The sequence below is a fragment of the Notamacropus eugenii genome, chromosome 6 (assembly GCF_028372415.1).
Source record: "Notamacropus eugenii isolate mMacEug1 chromosome 6, mMacEug1.pri_v2, whole genome shotgun sequence".
NCBI classification, from domain to species: domain Eukaryota; kingdom Metazoa; phylum Chordata; class Mammalia; order Diprotodontia; family Macropodidae; genus Notamacropus; species Notamacropus eugenii.
In genome coordinates this window covers 6,856,748-6,880,109 of record NC_092877.1, presented here as the reverse complement: position 1 = coordinate 6,880,109, position 23,362 = coordinate 6,856,748, and the positions used below count along the sequence as shown (strand labels likewise).

Here is a 23,362-nt window from a genome sequence, read left to right as displayed (position 1 = left end):
CCAGAGACAGAACTCGGCCCACATCCCTCCCCGCATTTCCCCAAGGAAACAAGTACGGAGTCACTCACCATAGCAGGAGACCTGCAGGGGCCCGTTGTGGCCGCCGCTGCCCTCTGGGAGCTTAAGGCTGCTGCTGTCCGGGGGCGTTTTGCAAGATCCCCGTTGCAGGTAGAGATGCGGCGGAGGCTGGGGCTGGGGCGGCTGGGGCGGCGGATACTTGCCGAAGGCGCCCCGCGGCCCTGCGCCGCTTTGCGCCTGGCCAGCGCTGCTCTCCAGGGGCGCAGTCGCGTCCTGCTGCTGGGGCTGCGGCGGCGGCTGCTGCTGCTGAGGGGTGTAGCGACCCCGGCACTTGGCCTCGCCGTAGCTCTGGCCCTTGGCCGCCAGGAACGCAGTGCTGAACTTGTCAGCCGCAGCGAAAGCCCGAAAAGAAGGAGAGCTCTCGCGGCTCTGAGAGGAGACCGGGCTGTAGTAGGCGTCCATCGCGGCCGCGGACGAGTCGCTGTAAGAGACGCACGTCTCCGCATTCATGCTGGAGTGGGAGGGACAGAGCCGAGGGGAGGGGGTCAGCCGAGAAGCAGCCGCGGCCGGTCTTCGCTAGCGTTTGGAGAGGGAGGTGAGCGAGCGGGGGGAGGAGGAGGAGAGGAGGAGGAGAGAAGGGAAAAAGAGGAGGAGGAAGGAGGGGGGAGGAAGAGGAGGAGGAGGGAGGGAGAGGAGGAGAGAGGGAGGAGAGGCAGCCGCAGCGGCTCTCAAATCTCTCTCTGTCTCTCTGTCTCTCTCTCTCTCTTTGTCTCTGTCTCTGTCTGTCGGTCTGTCTCTCTCCTCTTCTCCTTTTTTCTCTTCCCTTTTCTGTCTCTCTCCTTCAGACGGAAGTCAAGGCTGTAAAAAGATTCAGATGTTTCGGAAAATTGACCAGATCCCCAAAGCCCTCTTCAAGTTCTAAAGAGCAGAGGACTGTCTTCTTTGCTTTCTTTCTTCTCTCTCCCAATCTTTCTTTCCCCTTCTTTCTTCCTCACTTCTGTTCTTTCTCTCCCCCGTTTCTCTTTCCCCCCTCTCTCCTTCCCTCCTTCTTGTCCTGTTAAAAAGATGCTGCTAACCCAGTGGCAGAGATTCCGAGCCCCTGACTTTTCGGTCCTTCCTTTCTTCCTTCGCTCCCCGCCCCAGTGGCGGCAGGAGGTGGACAGTGGGCGGAGAAGGGTCTCCAGTGAGCCCGGCCACTCGGTGACAAGAGGGTCTCCAGTCAGAATTTTTTGAGGGGCGGTGTTACACGAAGAAATAGTTTCCAGATTGAAAAAAAAACCCCACCAAATCTTAGCTAGTAGAGGAAATGGATTGTGGAACTGTTTGGGGTTTATAAGTGACAGAAGGAGGGGAAAGAGGAAGAAAAGGAGGAGAGAGGAGGGAGATCTGTCTGGTTCCTGCCTCCTTCCATCCTTTTTGGCTCCTTCACCCTTGGCTGTGGAAGGGCAGCTGCAGGAATCTGGCCTTTTCTCCCCTTCTCCTTTCTTTTGCCCTGGCCTTCCCGTCCTGTTTCCTTCCACGAAAGCTGGAATTTCACCTATCCACTTCAGTTACTTTCGGGGCATCTGACTTTAATGTGCCTATTAAGACTTCTCTCCGTACCCCTACACACACACACACACACACACACACACACACACACACACACACACACACACACAATCTCCCTGACGCCCCTTTTCTTCCCAACTCTTCTCGCTCTCTGTCCACGGTAAAGGGTCGAAGAGAAAGAAATGGAGCTCTCTCTGCCTTGTTTCCCTTCCCTCTACATATATCTATGACGCCTGGCACCACCACCTCACAAACTGGGGTAGAGATGGCAGAGGATGGCGAGGATGGCACGGTGTTCTCTGCCTCCCTCACTCCCTTTCCCCTGGGAAAAGCCGTACTCCCTTTTTTAGGCCTAGCCCGGCCTTCTATCTCTTCCCCGCCACCCATTCCCCTCCCCCAGCCAAGGCGCGTTAGTGATCCGACACCCGGGGTGGGGTAGGGTGGGGGAGGGGATCTGGGGGCCGCGGGAAGCCCCGCGCCCCGGAGACGCCAAACGTCACTGCCTCCCAGCTCTCCATAGCTCATCTCTAATAAGCCCGGGCCGGAGGACAGCCGAGGCCCGGGGGCAAAAGTCCCGCCAGAAGGGAGCCACAAAGAGGCCCTACTCCGAAGGGGTGGCGGAAGGAGGGAGGGGTCCATGGGAAACCCTGCCTACAGAGCAAGGTGGGACCTAGAACTGGGCAGGAAGAGGCCTAGAGGGAAGATTCCCCGCCCCACCCCCCAACACCTCTTTAAAAAGAATAAACCATTAACTTGGAAGAGAAAATTCCGCGCGGGTCTCCCCCTGCCTTGGCCTGGCCTGCCCTCCTCCAGCCCCCTCGGACCGCTCTGTCCCCCCGCCTTTATTTTTAGTCTTAGCTCTCCTGCGGTTCTTGCGTCCACACATCTGGTTTCCATTGCGCGCTTACCTTGAAGTGCTGCCTAATAAAGATATTACGCAAACCCGCGTCCAGGGGCGCCGGGGCCGTAACCCCTTCTGTGCCGTGGCCCAAGGGCCTCCGTATTGGGCTTCGGGGGGCAGGGGACCTTGTTTGGGGCCAACTTAGTACTGGTGAGGCACCTACCCAAGGTACCAGGCCAAGATCCTGTCATTCACAAAATGTTCCAGGTGGGAGGAACCTTAGAACATCAAACGTTGAATATGAGTTGGAAAGCCTTGAAGCGTAGGATACAATGCCAGAGGTGGAAGGGGCCTTAGAACAGAAAACACAATGTCAGAGATGCAACGGGCCTTAGAATACAGACCGCAGAATGTTAGAGATGAAAGAGATTTTAGAATATAGAATCCAGAATCTAAGATTTGGAAGGGATCTTGGAATAAAGAATTTGGAAGGACCTTAGAGGATATGGGTTCTAGATGGAGGGCACCTTAGAGATTATTTAGTCCAATCCTCCCCTTTCCCTTTAAGGAAGAGCAAGTCTAGAAAAGTCAAATGACTTACTTAAAAATTCATAAATAACTATTATTAGAACTAGAACCCAGACCTCCTGACTCTCCCAGATACTTCAGTTGTCCCTAGAAAGTCTATTCTGACTGACGCTAGTAGAGCGCTTAAGACAATGAAAAACAATGAACCATAAATATGCTTCTCTTGTATCCTTTCTCTCTCTCTCTCCTCTCTCTCTCTCTCTCTCTCTCTCTCTCTCTCTCTCTCTCTCTCTCTCTCTCTCTCACACACACACACACACACACACACACACACACACACACAGAGTGTCCATTCTCTAGGATTTCCAAGTGTTTTCATATTAAACATTTTTTTCTGTCCCAGAGGCGACTTCATTTCTGTGTCCCTCAGTCTATTCTCAGACACTGCGACCCCTTCTCCCCCATGGAGTTTCGGAGTTTCTTTCCCTTCCCTATGTCTTCATTCATTCCGCCTATGATTAGAATAATACAGATTTTGATACATAACCCGGTTTCCTTAAGCTTGGAGCTATAAAAGGAAAGATGTCTTACAGAAGATAGGGGTGGTGATGGAGGAGGGAAGCAGAGGGACTCCTCTCAGAAGTGCAGGCCAATCTCTTAGTCCCTTGCTGCTGAGCAATCAATGCCTTAGCCTTTCATCTCTTGTGACGCAGTTTCCCTTCCTGGAAATAAAGGGGTCCTTTATTCTTTGACCACGACAGAGGCCCCAGAAACGAATGTGTGAGGAAAGAATTGAAAAAGAACACCGCATGTGTTTGAATCTGGACCCTGCTATTTTCTACTAATACGACCTAGAGCCATGTCTCTTTATTCCCTTGGACCTCAGTCTCCTTGTCTGTCGGATAAAGGAGTTAAACTAGATGATCTCTCTAAGTTCTCTCACAGCTCTAAATCCTAGGACCCCACGGAGAAGCATTTGGGGAGGAAAAGGCGAGGATGAGGGAAAAGCAGAAGCCGAAGGGGAAGCGAGGGGCCGCCCTCAGCGCCAGACAGCAACCCGGCTAACAAGGCGTCCTCCCAGAGCAGATACAGATGGGGTCACATCTGCATTTCCAAACAGCCTCCCGGGCTGCTGGAGTCCAGCCGCAGAGCTCAGCTCCCCGCCCCAGAAAGCTTTCAGCGCCTTCTCCTCCTTGAGTCTCTTTTTATTACCTGCTTAATTCTTTGCTTATTAATAGGATTTCCCCCCTAATGCTTCCCCGTCTCCCCCGCCTTTACCCCCACCCTAGTGGCTTCGTCAGAGCCAGAGCGGCCGAGGCACTGCAGTGTCTGCAAGCGAGTAAAAATGCTACTCTTGGAGCCTCTAGGAAAGCACTCCCGCCTGCAGTGTCCCCCACCCCTACACCCCTCCCACGGGGAGGCGCCTCTTGGAGTGTGCGAGAGGCTAGGTTTGTGCTAGAGAATGGGGGAAAGGGAGTTAAGGCCCTGTAAACTCACCTCCCTGCACGTGCGTAAGATCCAGAGAGAAAATGAAGGGGGTGTGCGTGAGATGCGTGTGTGTGTGTGTGTGTGTGTGTGTGTGTGTGTGTGTGTGTGTGTGTGTGTATAGGAGGATCATAGGGAACCCTCGCCTCCCGTGTATGCAGAGAGACATTGTGCCAGACGCAGAAGTAAAGACCTCATTGTGTGTTTGTGTTTTGGGGTGTGTGTATGTGTACCCATTCACCTTTTTGTGTTTATGAGAGGCTATGAGATTGTTGTTAAATCTCTGTGTGGATGGGGTCAAGATCATACAAATACACTTTATTTATGAGACGCTGTATGAGAGGATTATCAATGTGTATTTGTGTATATGAATGGGGATGAGTGTATCCACTCACCTTATGTGAGTACCAGAGGCGGATGAAGGGGTGTGTATCAGTAAGAATAGGTGAGCTTGGGTAACCGCTTACGCAGTCTTTTATGAATGCATCAGATTTCTAGAGAGAACGACCCGGGCGTGTGTGTGTGGAGACTACACACCCACCTTACGAGTGCAAGGACTTCAAGTGAGGGAGCGAGGTGAGTTTTGGTGCAACGGCAAGGGTTCAAGCCCCAGGTTCGGGGACTTGAAGGACTAATTGGGACTGGGCGTTGTGATTGCTAAAGGATGAAGGTAGATGGCGGAGGCCGCCTGTGTGCGCTTGTGAATTGGGTTTTTGAGCCGTTGCCCGGAGCGCAGGCCAGAGTCGCCTCTCTCTCTTGTGTCAAGACCTCGGGGCATCTGCCCAGATACTATTTGGCTTAGGACAGGGCCCTTTCTTCCCCAGCTTTCTTGAGCTTGCCTTTTAAAGACCAAATCCTCAAAGTCGTTTATGTCTTTTAAAAACAAAATCCTGATATCCGAAGGGCCATCTTTCTTAAGGGCCCCTTTCTTAGGGCTCCTTCCGAGCTGCAGAGTAGGGGCCCTAGGGAAAATAGGTCCGCCTCATTTCTGTAGGTGAGACTCCCTGAAAACCGGAAGCCCTTTACAGCTTTTGCCAAATTTAGGTTCCCACTCTTTGCTGTTTTGACCCAGCCTGAAGGCTATTAGGATGCCCCCTGCCTTTAGGGGCCAAGATCTTTGACTTTCCTTGCTTGGGATTCTGTGGTTTACGCAGGAAATAGAGCCCTTGGATTTAGGGGATGGGATTTGGGTTCAGCTGAGTTTCAGGAGCCCAGGGATCTCAGGCCCCAGCTATTTCTTCTCCTACCTAGGGAACCAGCACTGAGAAACCCTCAAGAAGGTGTAACTACAGAGGCCTTCAGACTGGCATTGTGGCACCCCAACTAGACATTCTTCCCAGCTCCCACTCCCTCTCCAGGCTTCTTTCCTTACAACCTCCCTTTAGCAAAGCAACTCTAGCAACTCTGAAGGTCCCATCTCCTAGGAGAGGGATAATACCAACAAGCTTGTATCCAAGGGCCTCTGAAGGTTGGTATTTCCTAGTCTTTCTCCGTGTACAGTCATGTGGGTAATGGAAATTGGAAATGATTTGGATGTGGCAAATCCAAAGCTCAATCACTTACTGACTGTGTGACCTTGGGTAAGTCACTTCTCTATAGGTCTCAGTTTCTTCCTCTGTAAAAGGAGGAAATTGGACAAGATGACCTTTTATGGTCCCTTCCTTCTTCAAACTTTTGGTTCAACTGGAGAATCCCCCAGCTGTAAGAGTCTGTGGGTGTGGGTTCTTCCCCAAGATTGGCAGTCCATATGCTTACCAGTCCTTCCATCCAGTAGATTCTCTCATGTTAAATGATCCATGAAGGCCCAGGAAGGAGTAAAGAGTTTCCAAGTGACACCTTGAACTTTATTTACGGTCTTCAGGCTTAAAGGAGCTGGAGCTCTTTCTGGGTCTGCTCTTCTGGAGGTCAGAGACCAGGGCTATCCTGGCCTCAATCTTATCCTCAGCTCACACCATGGACCCATCTTGTTATTGGAATTGGAGAGGAGCCAAAGCTCCAGATTTGAGTGTCCTAGGTACCTGAAGCTTATGGGAAAGAAGGAATGTTTTTCCTTCTGATGCTAACCTGGCTAAAAGAAAGGTAAAGAAACCTGTTTCTGGATTGGGAAAACTGCATCCATGGTTCCTTGGCCCTGACTCCACCAGCACCCAGTCTAGGGCTAGGTACTACCAATCTACCACAAGAGCCCTCCCTCTGGCATTCAAAGACCCTTTTATGGGACAGAGTGTTTGACTGAGTGGTCTCAGGGTCATTGCTAGAAGGGACCTTAGAGAGAGGGGGCATAGACTATAAGGTGCTTAGTGAATACCTTTTCATTCATCCATAAGTTTAACCTCTTTTGACAGAGGAAACTGATACTGGCAGAGGGGAAAGTGACCTGCCCAGTGTCACACAGCCGGTAACAGAGCAAACATTCGAATGTATAATGGAAAGGACAAGAATCAGAGAATCTGAGTTTCAACTGGTGTTTTATTTACATTCTGATACCCTGGGCAAGTGTTGCAAATCTCCGGAATCTGTTTCAACTCTGAGGAGAGGAAAGGTTGAACTCAACGGTATCTGAGGCTCTCTACAACAATAGCTTTATGAACTGAAGTTCTGTGATTCTAAGCACCTGCCTGGTTAGGGTTGAGGGAAAGACCCAAGGCAGAGATTATTCAAAAAGTCCAATCTTATCTTTTAGAGAGCTCCTCCTCCTTGCTTCTTCCAGTAGGCTAAGAGTCTGAGAGCCTTCAAAGCAGGAAGGGGTCTTACAACTGTTAGAGGATGAAGAATCCCTGAGAAACCTCTCACACCACCTCTCTCCCCACAGGAGATAGGGGGGCTAAAAAGTTGACACAATGTGGCCAGGGGTGGGGGTTGGGAGACTTAGCTGTGTGACCTTGGGCATATAGCTTTCTCTTTCTGGTCCTCCATTCCTTATCAGCAAAATGAGGATGTTGGACTAAACAATATGAAAAGCACTTTCCTGACATTTTATTGCCTGTGTCCTTGGGCAAATCATGTAACCTCCGTGAGCCTCAGTTTCTCCATTTGTAAAACTAAAAGGTTAGACTTGATAAATTCTCAAGGTCCATGTCAGCTATTGATCTTATGACGTAGAAAACCAACAAATCAATGAACACTGACCATGTATTTATTAAATGCCTGCTATCTGCTAGACACCATTGTAGGAACAGGAGATACAAATAGAATGAATGAAGTAATTCCTATTCACCATCTCATTAAGTTTGCCCAGTGGTCAAGAACTTCCCTCTCAGGGAATAATTCTTTGGTGATGGAAGGCCTCTGCTACAGCCCTTTGTCTCCCCACCACCCTATGAACGTCTAAGTTGTAAGCTAGTTTGTATTCTCAAGGTTTCTTCGGAGGAGCACACCGATGTATGGATTTGGATTTGGAGTCAGGAAGACGTGACTTCGAATCCTCCTTCAGACATTTACAAGCGTGTGGCCTTGTGTAATAAGTCACTTAATCTTTTGAGTCTTGGCTTTCTCATCTGTGAAATGAGTGATTGGATCAATAACCTCTAATATTCCTTCTACTGATCCATTCAGGATGTGTACACCCGCAACGGCACTGATTTGGGAATTAGGATTCTTGTGGATTCTTTTCAGACTGAGAATTCTGAAATCTTACTCCCAAGGACTCCTTTTAGTCTAAGTCCCGTTTCCCCCAGCTCAGTGGGAAGGTGAGCCTTGGTCTTAGAGGAGAAAGGGCATCCTGTCACCTGAGCGGAAGGAGAGGAAGGAGGAAAGGAAGAGGTCATTGTAACCCAGACTAGAGCCCTTCTGATTGGGAGATTTCGATTGCACGACCCTTCGGCTACTTGAATAGAGTCGAACCTGTAGACGGTGGCTCCAAAAGTGGTCTTCCTATCGAGGGAAGAAGGTAGAGAGAAAAGATCTAATTCTGGTTTGGCCACTAAGAACCAGCGCATCATTCTACTCCTTTGCTACTCAGGTTCTCCACCTGCAAAATGTTTCTTATGTTGTTGTTGTTGTAACATACATTCTAGTTCTCCAGTTTCTTCTAGCTCCAAGAGTTCATGTTCTATGATCTAAATTCCTCCTTAGTCGTATACTTAGAGCATTCCCTTAGCTCCAAACCTGTTATCCCAAGAAGGTAGCCAGGACCAGGGGAGACTTAGTAGAATGCCCTCTTGGGTTCCTGGGGGGCATTTTCTTTCTTTCTTTTTACCACCTCTGATCTGGAAATGGGTTATCAAAACTGAAGCCAACTAAAACGTCCTTGGAGTAGAAGCTTGGAGATCCTTTGCTAGTGGAGAATAGGAAATTTTTGGCCTTTGGGTACCTGAGTCGTGATCCAGGGTTATTCTTAGCAGCCTATTTATACAACCAGGGTTGGAAATGGTTCCCTTCTCTCCCTTCCCCCACCCTCTTCTCGGGTCTCACAAAATGGGCTGCGGAATGAAGAAGGGGTGGGAGTGGGGGTGGGAGTAGCTGCAATTTATTTCTGGAGTCTCATCAGCCCTGCTCCTACCCCAGCAACAGGCTGTTCCATCTTGCCAGCCGAGGAGACTGAGTTAGAAAACTTGCTGATGTCCTTGGGTATAAAATGAGGGACTCAGACCTGTACTTCCAGCCTGCATCTTCTACTTACTAGCTGTGTGATCTTGGGCAGTTCCTTTCCCCTCAGACTTACCTGAAAATACCTGAGTTGTCCTTGGATATCACATCCTTCAAGTTCCCACATTCTCTGTTCTCTGTTCTAAGCACTCTCTCAATTCTGAGATTCTATGTTCTTAAATCCTTCCCAGCTCTGACATTTTAAGGTGCTTCCTGTTCTGCCATCTGTGTTCTAGGGTCCCCTACAACTCTGATATTTTCTATTCTACTGAAACTTCTAACGGTGAGATCCTGTGTTTTATGTTCGATAGTCTTTTAATTCATTGATATGCTGTAATTAACCCATACTTGTGCCTGCATCCCGCAAAGAATCGGCAGCCCACTTTGCTTCCATCTCTCCTGCCTATCACACCAGACACATCTCAAGATGACTTTGGGGCCCAGCTGGCATCTCAAGGCTCAGTCACCATCTTGGACTACATACAGGCTTAACAGTAGAGGAGTGCTAATTCTACCCATCCTTTCCAGCTACTGGGATTTGAAGACGAGGACCAGTTCCTTTGGTTTATGAGACTGTTCCTATGGGTTTTTTTTTTTTTGTTGCCATCATAAAGAGGATCATAGATTTGGAGCTGGAAGGAACCTAACTCAACCCCTCGTTTTACAGGTGATGAAACTGAGTCACAGAATGGTTAGGGGATTTGCCCAGGGTCACAAAGCCAGTGTGTGTTCCAAGGAAGGATTTGATTCCAATTCTTTCGAATCTCAAGTTCAGTAGGTATCCTATCCACTTTACCAACCCTCCTTTCATCCAGTCTCTTAGGTACCCAAGGGCCTAGAAGAAGGGGACAGTGGATGATTTTTTTTTTCAAACAAAATATGTTTCCTTCTTTAGAGTCAATAAGTGTAGTTCCATTGTTTATAGCACTTTATGGTTATAAATTGCTTTCTTCACAGCAATCTCAGGAGTTAGATGGTACTAGTACCTGTAACTCTATATTCCAGATAAGGAAACTGAGGCTTAGAGAGATGAAATGACTCTAGGCACATGACTTGAAAGTATAGGAAGCTAGAACTCAACCCAGATCTGCTTATTTCTTCTCTGCTTTCTTAGCTTATACAAACTCCCTTCCGATCCCACCCCTTCCCTTCCCTTCCTTTCCCTTCCCTTCAAAGTGGAATAGTCTCAAGATCTAGAATCAAATTCTGGTTTCAAGACTTACTAGCTGTGGGAAATATTGATTTCCTTGCTGCTTGGCAGAATAACTCCCCAAAAGGGAGGGTAATATAGTGTTAGGGTGTCAGGACCTGGGTTCCTGGTCTAGTTCTGCTACTTGTCTGATCTCTGATGAGTCACTTCCCCTCCCTGAGCCTCAGTTTTCTTATCTGTAAAATTGATTGGGGCTGATGCTCTTTTGAAGGCTAGGTATGGGAGCTATGCAGTACCCAGAGTCATCTGGTTTCCCTGTGCCCCTCACCCCATCTTCCTGAACCGATCTCTATGCTCTCAGCCTAAAGTGAGACCAGATGAAAAGTCTTTAGAGCACAGATTGGGGACAACAAGGAAAGTGATTGCTAGGATTTGAGATCTTGGTTGTGCAGGTGTGTCCTTTTTGGGGTTTTCTTGGCAAAGATAGCAGAGTGCTTTATCATTTCCTTCTCCAGCTCATTTTTACAGATGAGGAAACTGAGGTAAACTGGTTTAAATGACTTGCTGAGGGTCAAATAGCTTGTAAATGTCTGAGGCCATATTTAAATTCAGGAAGATGAGTCTTCCCAACTTTGTCCATTTTACTACACAACTGCCTGGAAATTTTTAGGATAATTCAATTCAAGAAATATTTTAAGGGCACTAGATTGTAGTCTGGGGGTGGGGTGGGGAAGAGAGTGTTACATGATATTACAATCCTTGCCCTCGGAGAGTTCACAGTACTATTTGATTTTACAGCTGGAAATCAACCACTTCAGTCAGTCAAGCAATGGGTAAGAATTTATTAAGCACCTGCTGTATGCCAGACCTGGTGCTAGACCTAAGACTATGGTAATAACAAGACAAATGATATGGTGCCTTCCCCTAGGGAGCTCACATTCTCCTTAGGGGGAGACAATACACAAATAAGTTCGTTTTTGTTTTGTTTGAGCCTGGGCGTCCCTATCTCATCCAGAATCTAGGTGAGAAACTTTGACCTGCTCTGTTTTCCTCACTTGAATCATTTTTGCCACCTTTAAAAAGAATCAATTTTTTTTTCTTATGAGTGTGTGTGTGTGTGTGTGTGTGTGTGTGTGTGTGTGTGTGTAGGCAGTTGGAGTTAAGTGACTTGCCTAGCACACAGCTAGAAAGTGAGTTCGGATTTGAATTCAGAGTCTCCTGACTCCAGAGCTGGCGTCCCATCCACCGTACCTCTTTCACTCTCCAGACCTCCTAGTGGTCTATCCCTGCCAGTGCCGGGCCTTAAAGACCGCTGAACTCAAACCATCCACCAGCCTTAGCCTCATTCGCAGCCGGGGCTATGATGTGTGTCCCACTCTGGGAACACATTTAAGTATGTATACCAAATAAATATATACAATACACAGATAATTTATGTACTGTGTGCGTGCACACACAGAGGTATGTATGTATATATGTATGTATGTATACACACAATAAATGCAAAATGATTTGCTGTAGGTAGGTGGAGGATATTAACAGCTGGAGGGATCCAGAAAGGTTTCCTCTAGAAGATGGCTTTTGAGCCATCAAAAGGACACAACTTGGAGGCAGAGGTGAGAAGGAAGAGCGTTCGAGGTACAGGGACAGCCGGCGCAAAGGTGAATGAGAAGGAGGATGTAGTACAGCAAGAAAGCCAGTTGAGTGGACTGAAGAGTGCCGGAAGGGGGAGGGGAAGGCAAGCAATGTGTAAAAAAAAATTGGAAAGGCAGGTCAGGATCAGCATTTAGGAGGGCTTAACAGTGTAAAAAGAACATATTATATTTGATTCTAGAGACAAAGGGGAGCCCCTGGAGTTATCGTGTAGGGAAGTGAAACGGCCAGATTTTAAGAAGAGAACGTTTTATAGAAGAACCCAGGCGCAGAGAGGGGGCCATGTCTTGGGATAGAGTTGGGATTCAAAGTCAGGTCTCCGGACTCCAGATCCTGCCCTCTTTCCCCAGCAGCACAGTGCTGGGATTATTGAGGGATGAGGGAGGAGGGGGATCGAAACAAACCAGTTCTTTCTCTTTCTACTTTGAACATTGCGGTGGGAAGATGCTTAAGATTCGTGACCACATTGGAACCACGTAGGGGAGGTAGCTGTGGGTCTCTCCATCTCGATAATGAGCTCAGACACTGAGGGAAGGCTCACCGTGTGTGAGGAGATGGAGAGCATAGCAGACTAGAGGGGTACAGACTGGGCAGGCACTGCGTTCTCCAAGTTCACCCTGCTGGTGTGGGAGATCGGAGGGGGCCAGGCCAGCTCTGGCTCTAGCACCACCACCTTTCCTCACCCTGCCGGGAGTCCCCCAGCTGTTCCAAACCTGCTCTGGGCGGGGAGTTTGGAGGGGATGGATTTTGACTTTCCTGTGTCTCCCCTTTCCTTCCCCTCTAATGCTATGGGCCACCTTCCCTGGCTGCTAGGATCCTGGAGCTCTCCCTTGTGTCTGGGGAAGTAGGGGAGGGTAGGATCGCCTGCTCGTATCTTACCCCCCTAGCCCCTCCGGACTCAGCCCAATGCTTCCCCTCTGCCTCCTCTCCCTCTCCTTCCGAGCTGGAGGCTTCAGCCTAACCACCTCCGACGACTTCAGTGCTTCCTCTCACCCCACTCTGAAACAAAGGAGAAGCCTCGCCTTTTCTCTTGGCCAGCTTGACACTGGCAGGTATGGGGGAGTCTCAGCTGACAGCTTCCTTCTGGCTATCAGGGTCGCACAGTTCTTGGGGCTTCTCACCACATCTGGATCGACTGGTCTCTGCTCCCCAGACAGATTTGGAAGCAGGAGAGCAAATAGGGAAATTCCTGGCGGACCAGGGAGGCCCAACAAGTCCGGGGAGGGGAAGCTTCTCCCCACAACTCTCAAACTCCTGTCTTGCATATTGTATGATTTAGAATCGACTGACATCAGTACATTTATTATATCTGATTTCATAGATGTATTCTGGTAGGTTAGAATGCAGACCATTAAGAGCTTTGCCCAAGATGTCCGTCCCATATGTTGTCATTCCTTCATTCACTCGCTTATTCAACAGACAATTATTAATCTCCTACTGTTCAGAGCCCACTTTAGATAAAAGTTTAGCACCTACCTTCAAAGAGCTTACAGGCTAGTAGAGACCTAAGAAGAGCACGCGGGGACTAGGAGACACAAGAAGACACAAGACATGACTCGGAAGGCGCGCCCGGAGGGGCCAAACGGAGCTCTACGGCACATTAGGAGGCGAAGACCTTCCCGGGAGGATCAGGGGAATTTTCCCTTAAAAGGCAGCACTTAACGTGAGCTTCGAAGGATAGATAGAATTCCACACCCAAAAGTGTTGGATGCGAGAGATGCGGGGGTGGGGCAGAAGAGAGAAACTGGAAGAGGGAGAGTGAGGAGCGCGCTGTTCTGTTTTGTATTAATCCAATGAAATAATGAATATTCGTTTGTGCTTGACACACAGTAGGCATTTAATGGATGCCCTTTCCCTTGCCTTCCCTGTTTAGGGGGGTGGGGGTAGGAAGGGCATGCAGCAGTCCAATTAGTCTGGACGAGAGTAGGCACTCTCTGGGCTTCAAGTTGGAGTCCTAAGTCTGCTAGCTCTGTGACCCTGGACAGACTGCTTAACTTCGCTGGTTCTTAGCTTTCTCATCTCTAACACGAAGAGGCTGGACCAGGCCAAGGTAGTGAGTGTGCAGGCAGATTGTGGGGACCCCGAAGCAAGGCCAGACTTCGAAAGTGAGGAATGCAGTGATCGGATGTATACCCTCTTCTCTTTCTTTTGTTTGGAACCTCAGTGCCCTGAATTCCCCGCTGGTCTTGGATGTGCCACTGCTGTATATTGTTGTAGCCCTTTTCAGTCATGCCTGAGACCTTTCCTGACCCCTTTGGGGCTTTCTTGGTAAAGAAGCTGAAACGATTTGCCATTTCCTTCTCTAGGTCATTTCTTTTTCAAGTGAGGAAAGGAAGGCAAGCAGGGTTAAGTGACTTGTCCAGGGTCACACAGCTAGGAAGCATCTGAGGTCAAATTCGAACTCAAGTTTCCTGATTCTAGGCTGGGTACTCTGCACCACCTAGTTGCCCCTATATTGTCTATGCAATATAACACATGTTTTCACTACTGCATATTATATATGCAGTATATACATATATAGTTCCCACTACTGTAGATTATACATACACAGTATATATGATATATGTATAGACACAGTTCCCATTAGTATATAGTACATAGTAGTTCCCACTACTGTATAATATAGTATATAATATACATTTCCCACTACTGTAGATTAAATAGAATATATATACATACATATATACATATACATTTCAATCACAATCCACCTTCAGAGACAGGCTGGCATAATTGTGGAAAGAAGGAAGGGTTTGGAATTAGAGGACCTAGGTCCAAACTCCTGTTTGTCCACTCACTCCCTGTGTGGCCTTGGACAAGTTGGTTAACCTCTCTGGTCCTCAGTCTACTCAGCTGTAAAATGGGGTAACTTTGGTCTGGGAATGATCTCTAAGGTCCTTTCCAGTTCTAAATCTGTCATCCTGTGATTAGCCCCTCTTCAGATCTCCTTTAGAAAACTTCTAAAACCCCACCCTCCCTTGACCAAGTACTTTGGAGTCTTTTCTAATGTTTCAATGTGTACCCACTCTTCACCTCCCCCATAGCCCACTATCATTCCATAGAGAGAAGACTTTGATGACCCAAATTCTATTGCCTCAACACCATCCCCTAACCCTCCCTCCCTTCAATGGGAAAGAGGCTTTGATTCAGAGATTATTTAAATAATTATATTTAATTTAGGTTTATGAAGGAACCTTAGACCTCAGAATCCAGTCCTCTCATTTTACAGATGAGAAAGGGGTGGGTCAGAGAGGTTAAGCACCCTGTCCAAGGTCACACAAAACTGGGATAAGCAGAATCTGAAGGGCCAAAGATGTTAAACAATTTGTCCACAGAATGGTCAGAACCAGGTTCTCTGACTCCCAATACAGAAAGTATTGCTTGGACTACTCCATGCTGCTTCTGCGGAATAATGATGAGGAAAAACTTGAAAATAAGAAAGAGTCAGACTTGAGGAAAAGGACAATGAAAGCAGGACTTGGCAGAAAAATGCCCACGAGACCCTGCTGTTTCCCCTACCCCCAAGCTATAGGTTCTCTGCTTTCCATTCTATCTGAAGAACTGTCTAGGCTGACCTAGCTAATGCCTTCTTGCTCCCCTACCAGCCTCTCTGATGCAGGGATGGGCCAGGGTCCAGAGGCATGGCAGAAGAAATGAATTGACTTCCCTCTCACCCTCTGCCCTCCTCCTTCCACCAAAAAGCCTTTGAAGTTGCTAGAGGGAAGGGAACCCAAGGCTCCCACGGCCCTTTCCAGGGGTGATGACTTCCAGGGCGCTGAAGTCAGCTGAAGCTTCACTGCGGGTGGTGGGTGGGATAGGGGGACAAGGGGGTGCTGGGGCCCCAGGGTAAAGGGGCAGTTACTGTTCTTGCTCCTCATCGTTCTAGGTTGGAGAGATAGAGAGAAAGAGGGGCTAGTGTTCATTGTTGGTCTGGGTGATGAAAGATAATGGGGGTGGGGTGGAGAACCATGGAGAGCTTAAGTCGGAGAGGCTTGGGCCCGCCCATCTTTGCTTTATCCTCCTTCCCAGCCCTAGTCAGGCAGGAGATGCCACTGCAGATGAAATGGGAGGAGGGGTGAGGGCAAGGGTCTGGGATGGTGCACCTGTCGCTGGCAACCGGAGTCCAGCCTGGGTCGTGTGACTGGGTGACGGAGGCAGTTACAAGAGGACTGAGTTGGGGGTGGGGTGAGAGGCTGTGAGTGTGTGGTGGTGGTGAGGGTTGGGTGAGGCAAGGAGGAAACCACAGACACAATGCTTGGCTACAGTATTCCAGGGAGAGAGAGAGAGAGAGAGAGAGAGAGAGAGAGAGAGAGAGAGAGAGAGAGAGAGAGAGAGAGAGAGAGAGAGAGACAGAGAGAGAGAGAGAGACAGAGAGAGAGAGAGAGACAGAGAGACAGAGAGACAGAGAGAGACAGAGAGACAGAGACAGAGACAGAGAGACAGAGAGACAGAGACAGAGAGAGAGAGAGACCCGGGTCTCTTTTGTTCTCCCCTCCCCCCAGCCTACTAGCTGCTAGTGTAGGTAGGGAAGACGTTTCCCTCTCCATCTCTGCTTCTTCTTCCCAGTCTCCTGGGAATTAAAGAGATGCCACAGAGATATATAATACCAACAGAGAGTTAACGTGGCGTGGTGGACAGCGGGCAGAAAGACGTGGGTTCAAATCCTCACATATTATTAGCTGAACTTCTCAGTGGCCCAGGAGACTCTAAGAAATGATAAATTACCGATCAGTTAATTGTCTGACGGCATACATGCAGGAAGCTCCCTACTCCCTTGAAATTACAGATCTGGACACAAAGAAAATGCCGGCTCGCCGGTCCACTTCCCTTTAGGGGAAGTTCTTCAAACTATTACTCTGACCAAGATCAAAGGTAATCGAGGGATAGGCGTGGAGGGAAGAGGGCACAAACCAGCACGAGTGAAACGAGAGCTTCTCTTTGCCCTTAGGAAGTCTGGGTGCATGACCTTGTTCCCCACCACCTTGGGTTTTACTGCCTCACTGCTCGGTTCTCCATATCCCTGGTCCAATACCAACTCCCCGCAGTGCGAACTGAGCTCACCCCTACAGCCAGGCGCAAGAAACGGGTCTCCCTCCTCCCACTTCACTCCGGGCCCCCCATGAAGAGTCCTGCAGCTCGAATCAGCAAGATTAGGTCAACTCGTCCTTCTTTCCCCCAAAGGCCCAGTCTTTCTTTCCACCAGGCGTAGGCGAGCTGCCCTGTCTTCCGCGTTACCATTACCGGAGCGAATCGGCTTTGAAAGCCCAGTGAGCGGCCGATAAGATAACGTAATCCAAGCAAATGCAGGCCACAGCGTTCTCTGGGCGTTTGGATTCCCCACATCTGGCCCGGGTCCTCTCTGCTGACTTAGTTTGGGCGGCCTCCGGGTGCTGCAAGGCTTGACCTCGGCTCATTACCCTACTCCTTTTTTTCTCCAGCTACTCACTAAGAGAATGGGAAGAAGAGCTAGGGGATGGTGAGAAGCTGCACTCCGAGCAAGGTCTCTGTAAAGAAAGAAGGGAGCGTCCTTCTTGGTGAGGACTGGCTGGGTGAGCCAACTGAGGAAGAGAAGCTGTGCTGCGCCCTACCCCGAGCCTCTCGACTGCCTGCGGCAGAAGTAGACTTTCCTTTCTGTAGGCCTTCACTGTGAAGCGAGGGACAGCTGCCCCGCTCCTGCGTTCTGGTACACAGACCTCACAGCTTCTCAAGCAGGCATCCAGCATCCCGAGCTTTGGCCCCGGGAAATTCAAACTGCGCAATGTAGGCTAAATCGAGCATAGTCGGGGAGGACTGTTCTCAGATCCAGCAACCTGAGACAAGCCGCGACCCCAAGGCAGTCCCGCGTGCCTTTCGGGCCCAGCGTGTGTCCTTACAGCCATCTGCGTGGGCTGGGTTCCCCATACGTACCTTAAGAGTTCTCCCCCCGAACCCCTGCTCGGCTGCTCTAGCTTTCCTCAGATCATCCGGACTTTCGAAATTCTACTACCAACGACCAATTTTTATTTAAAATAAATTGCTTTTTCGGAGAGTGAAACAATCTGGGAGACCGATAACCGAGCTTCCCAGAAATTTTCCATGATTTCAGTATAAAATCCCATGCAGCTGCCCCTTCCCTCAGGGTCTCTACAGCGGTCGTTGGTTCGGGAGGGTTGTATAAGGGCTCGGTGAGGCCCCCACGTCTGTTTTAGGCTTGATCCTGGGAGAGGGTCGTAAAATTCGAGGATCCGCGTTTGCCATAAAATCACTCAGCTGTTGGAATGCCCTTCGGTCAAGCAGTCTTTAAGTGACTTTCTCCTTTCGATCAAACTCCAGCGAAAGTCTCTTGGAGGGGTGGAATGAAGAAAGCTTGGGAGTCTCCGCTCTGGCCACGCTCATCATCCCTTGGTTTAAAAGTCCTGGATCCCTCTCTTTCTCCCTTCTCCTTGCCAAGGCCACTCATCCGATTTTAATTCTTCGGAAGATAAACCGAAGCCATTTGTCTTGTTTGTAGGGTCTAGGAAAAGCTTGCCTTATCTTTTGTTGAATTAGAAAGGTGGCGATTTCGTAGGAGGCGGGACCTAGTCATCTAGAGGACTTGGGACGTTTTCATATCTTTCCACGGAAGGCTTCCGTGGCCACGGACGCGTCGCTTGCACTTCTAAAGTAGTTAACTCTCTTCTGCCAAATATTGGAGCTAGGACCACCACTATCTCTTTACTCTTTATGACTCCCCCAGCCCCGAGCATAAGCGCTAATTAATGAACGTATGCTGGGCTTAAAGGAATTGAACCAGCTGGAAATTTCCTGAAGCGCAAAGTCTTTATCAATTTATTTGGAAAGAAACGAAATTTGGGAGAAAGATACCGGAGGGCACAAGGCAAGGGAGGTGGGGAACCAAAGACAAAATTAGCACAGTGTTCCTCATTCCTGGCCGGTCGAGGAGTTAATCGCCTTTTAGAAACTCTGGCACATTGTATCGACAGACTCCTCTCCTTTCAAACCAAGCAGTACTCCATTTTCTTTCAATTCAATTCAATTCAATTCAATCCAATATTTTAAACGCACTTTCACTGGCCTAGGCTCCAGGGATGCAGAAAACAAAATATAATAATCTCTGCTATCCAGAAGCTAACAATTTATAGGGAGATACAGCATGTACAGGCATGTTAGAACAAAATATTACAAAAAATAGGCCTACTATGTGCCAGGAATTTACCTTGTACAAAGACAAATAGAAAACCATCCTCTTTTCTCTGCAACTTCTCTGAGCACCCCTCTTCCTGCCCCCCCATTAATAAATGTTTGGCGATCGATTGCTCTACAGGAGTTTAGGTATGTGATGCTCTATGTGTGTGCCTGACTACAAAGTCTCACAAAGTGTCATACAAAGAGATGAAAAGTCGTATCAAGAGGCAGAGCGCCATCACTGCTACCCCAGGCTCTCTGTTAAGCCATGGATAAAGAGCTTTTCGGAAAAAAATTGCATTTTAAGTGCCTTTTAAGAAGAAATTCTGCCTTGAATACTTTTAGAAAACGGAGGTTCACCTTCCACTATCATTTGTATGACTCAAAGTTTTCATGTAACTAATTGGCTTAAAGTTGGGGGCATGTCTGAAAATAGCCAAACATACATAAATGCATACATACATACATATATATATATATTTTAATCTGAATACCATCACCCCTTAGGTTACTGTGAGAGCTATAGAGTGACACAGGGTTTCTGTCCTCTGAATTAGAATCCTGAGAATGTGATGTAAAAACAAAAGACATTAATGAAAATAATTTAAAAAAGCATTCTGAAATATGAAAAACCAATATGTCTGAGCTCATTGAACTGGACAAACACAAACAAAGCTCCAATAAACTGTTCTCTTAGTGTACTGGATTCACCATGAGGGCAGGAACTCCATTTCATCTATTTCGAATCAACCTCCCTGCCAAGCACGATTCTGGCCTTTAATCAGTGGTTGTTGGTTAATTGAAACTGAACCCAGCACCATGGGAAACTTTATAAAGTAGGTACATACAGAGACCCCCAGTGTCCAATTAGAGCTTGAAAAAAAAAATCATATGGCCCTTGACTGACCAAGGTCAACAGAATGAAAGTTAAATTAAACATAATCAGATGATGGTAATAAGAATGGATCACACCAATTCCAAGGCTTTCCAGCCTGCGTCAGAGATTAGGTGTGGAGAACAGGGGAGAGAGCAAAGGTGACAGAAAGGGAAAGAGAGAGACACCTTTAGCTGTGGGAGCAGAGACAGTCAGCAAAAGTCTGCCCCAAAGTTAGAAATGACAGTTCCCTCAGCTGAGTGCCAAGGCCACCTGTGTCCTCCCAGTGGATCAGATTTATTGAGTGTAACATTTTAATAAAAAACACACACACCTTCCCACTTTGGTGCATTAAGAGATTTCTAGCAAAACACAGTAATGTTGCTATAAATTTTCCTCCCAGCACCCTTGCAAGTAATAACTCAAGCCAAACATTTTGCATTTAATGTTTGTTTTGATGGCTACATTCCAGAAGAAGGGGTGGGGGCTTTTGGTTAGGGTTGGGCCTGGCAGTAGGGAGAAGGAAGGCAAAAAATACATAGCCCTTCAGTGGTGATTAACCTGATGGTTTTAATAAAGCCCCTACAAATTGGAAAACCAACACTTGGAAATCAGGGAAGGGCAAAGGAGCCTCTTCAGTTAATGACTGGGGCAGCCAGTCTAGGTGATGAGCAGTTTTTAGAAAGTCAATGAGGTGTTGGCCCTGGTGGCCCTCAGAGTGACCACTGAGGGTGAGGATTCCTTTTGAGTTTCCTCTGTGCTTTTATGGGTTCCTTTTAGGCACTACAGTTATGTCCATTTTAAACAGACCTTGACTAGTTAAAAAATAAAATAGACAACTTTATTTCAGACCTGGAAGAAATTTTCAGTCCCCCTTCCTTATGCCTCTGCATTAAAACCACGGTACTAGGAATGATGTGAAGTTGATGATCATAATGACAGCTGACATTTAGTTAGCGCTTTATGGTTTACAAAGCTTTTTAGGGTTTACAGAGCACTTTGCAGACATTAGATCGTATCTGATCCAGGGTCATTGTTCCTAGCTCCGTTTTACAGATGAGGAAATGGAGGTCCAGAGGTTAAGTGACTTTCTCAGGTCACAGAGGTAGTAAGGGGAAGAGGCTGACTTGAGTCTGGGTCACTTAACTTCAAATTAAGCATCTTTTTCATTAAAGAAGGATCCTCCTACAGTGGAAAGAGCACATGACAGCAGTTATCAAACCTTCCCATCTTCACCTACTAGAAACCTTAATTTCTTCTAAAAATCCTTTCCAAGATCATCTCCCATGGGATCTTTCCTTCAAGTTGCTAGTGCCTCCCCATCTATAATATTACCTTACATGTACGTTGTACATTTTTTTGTGCCTGTCATCTTTTGTGATGATTTTACTTAAAATGTTGGAATTAATATTCATTATTGACTGACTGTTCCTCATTATATAGAGTATTGTTGCTCTGGGGTTTTTCTTTTCCTTATGCTTCCCTTGGTTTGGGGAGGCAACCATATTTGTTTGATAAAAGGTATTTGTGGTAGCATTTTCTTCCTCAATTTTGAGCATAGTTTGTTCATTCTGTTCTATGAAATTCGTTTTGTACATTAGTGTGACTACATATTGTTTCCCTTATAGTAGCATGAAAGTTTTTTGAGGGCAGATGCCTAGCACAGAGTAGGCACATAATAAAAGCCTGTTTCTTGATTGACTTGAACCTCAACTCCTTTACCAACTGGAAGTGTGGACAAGGTGCTTCGTTTCTGTGTTTCATCTGTAAAATGGGCATAATGACACTAATACAACTTACTCATAGAGTTGTTGTGAAGCAAGGTTGGTAAACTTGAAGCATTATAGAAAGCTGAATCATTATTTATAGTATACCAAAACTGTGTTGTATGTCTATTTTCTTATCTGAGAGCAGAACTGGACCTAAATAAATTCCTGATGAAAGGTTACAGAGCTGTTGAATTTCACTTTAAGAGAGCCTATGGGTATCTGCTCACTTACTCTATCCCAGCCTGGACAGGAGGCATTTTAGGCTCACCCCACTCTAGGAGGTCTCCCCAGGCCACGTTGTTCAGTGCAGATACCTTTTACTTTCATTACACAATCATTTATATGCTGCCTTATAACAACACTTGAATGGTTTTGGTGCATGTAATCTCCTCTAGCTAAACTGTGAGTTTCTTGAGAACAGGGACAAAGTAGTTTTCTTTGCATCACCCCACAGTAGCCCAGTGTAAAGTGCTGCATGTCACAACAGCAATAATAGCTCATATTGATTAAATGCTCCCATCACTGTGCTTTCGGACTGGCTTGTCCCCCACATCTGTAATGTTTTCTCTCCTTACTCCCAAATCTTTCCTTCGGGACTCAGCTCAAGAGCAAGCATCTACACAGAGACTTTCTTGATTCCCCTGACTGTAAGTGTCTTCCCTCCCCAAACTGCCTTGCACGAATTGTGAATATATTCTCTCTATACTTATAGGTCTACATGTTATCTCCCCTAGCAGAATATAAGCAGATACTGTTTCCCTTTTGTCCTTTTATCTCTATAAGTTAGTATGATGTCTAACACATAATAGGCTTCAAAAAATGATTGTCAATTGATGGATGCTTAATAAATATTTGTTGATTAATAAGCAATGAATGCTATGAAGCTGGATTTCCTTTGACTGAAGTGGACTGGATCATACCCCATTCTGTCCGACTCTAACCTTTACTTAAAGGTACTTTTATTTTCTAAGCACTCACCACCAGTCCTTGAATTTATTATTATCATTATTTTAAAAATGAATAACCTTAGCAATTTCAAGGAAAGAGAGATAAATGGTTCCAGGGCTTAACTAGATAAGGACTAGTCTTGGATCTTTATTCTTTTTTCTTGGATCTTTCTAAAGTGGTTGGCAGCCTTTTAGTCAGGATTCTCTGTCTTCCTCCCCCTCCTCTCCCAAGTTTTAATGGGAGCTGAGCACTTTACACCCCATGAAACCTTTGGCATCCTGACCCAAATGGTATTGTCCTCTGATCTCACATTCAGGAGGCAGAGCCCTGGCTCCATGCCCGAAGGGAATGAAAGCCTGATCAGAGGCTGATAGTAATGGGTCTCTCTCTCTCTCTTTCTCTCTCCATTCTCAGAAACAAAATGGCTACATGGAAATATGGAAAGAGATAATGTTTTTATGAGGATGCTGTGAAGAGGGTGCATGGAGTGGTCTAGGAAGATCATTATAGGGTGGAAGAGTGCTAACCTGAGAATCAGCAGATCTAGGTCTGAATACCCTTCTCCCTACACTTGCTAGGTATGTGACAATGGGTAAATTACAAAGCCTCAGTTTCCTCATATGTATAATGTTATTAGTATATCAAATGAGATAACACATTTAAAACACTTTACAAACCTTAAAGTTCTATACAAAGTGCTAGGTGCTGCTATTACTGCCAATACCATGACTACCACCATCATTATTGCTTCTGCTGCTGCTGCTGCTGCTGCTGCTGCTGCTACTACTACTACT

General features: G+C 47.2%; 1 protein-coding gene across 1 annotated transcript in view; it reads right to left on the bottom strand.

Moving 5' to 3' along the window:
• ALX4 (ALX homeobox 4) overlaps positions 1–2,627 on the bottom strand; it is a 67,965-nt gene extending 65,338 nt beyond the window's left edge. The window contains exons 1-2 of the mRNA XM_072618302.1: positions 1,095–2,627; positions 69–876 (exon numbers count right to left, since the gene is read on the bottom strand). Coding sequence (XP_072474403.1) covers positions 69–528 — 460 coding nt within the window. The 5' untranslated portion in view covers positions 529–876; positions 1,095–2,627. The remainder of the gene's footprint in view (positions 1–68; positions 877–1,094) is intronic.
• Positions 2,628–23,362: the final 20,735 nt, after the last annotated feature.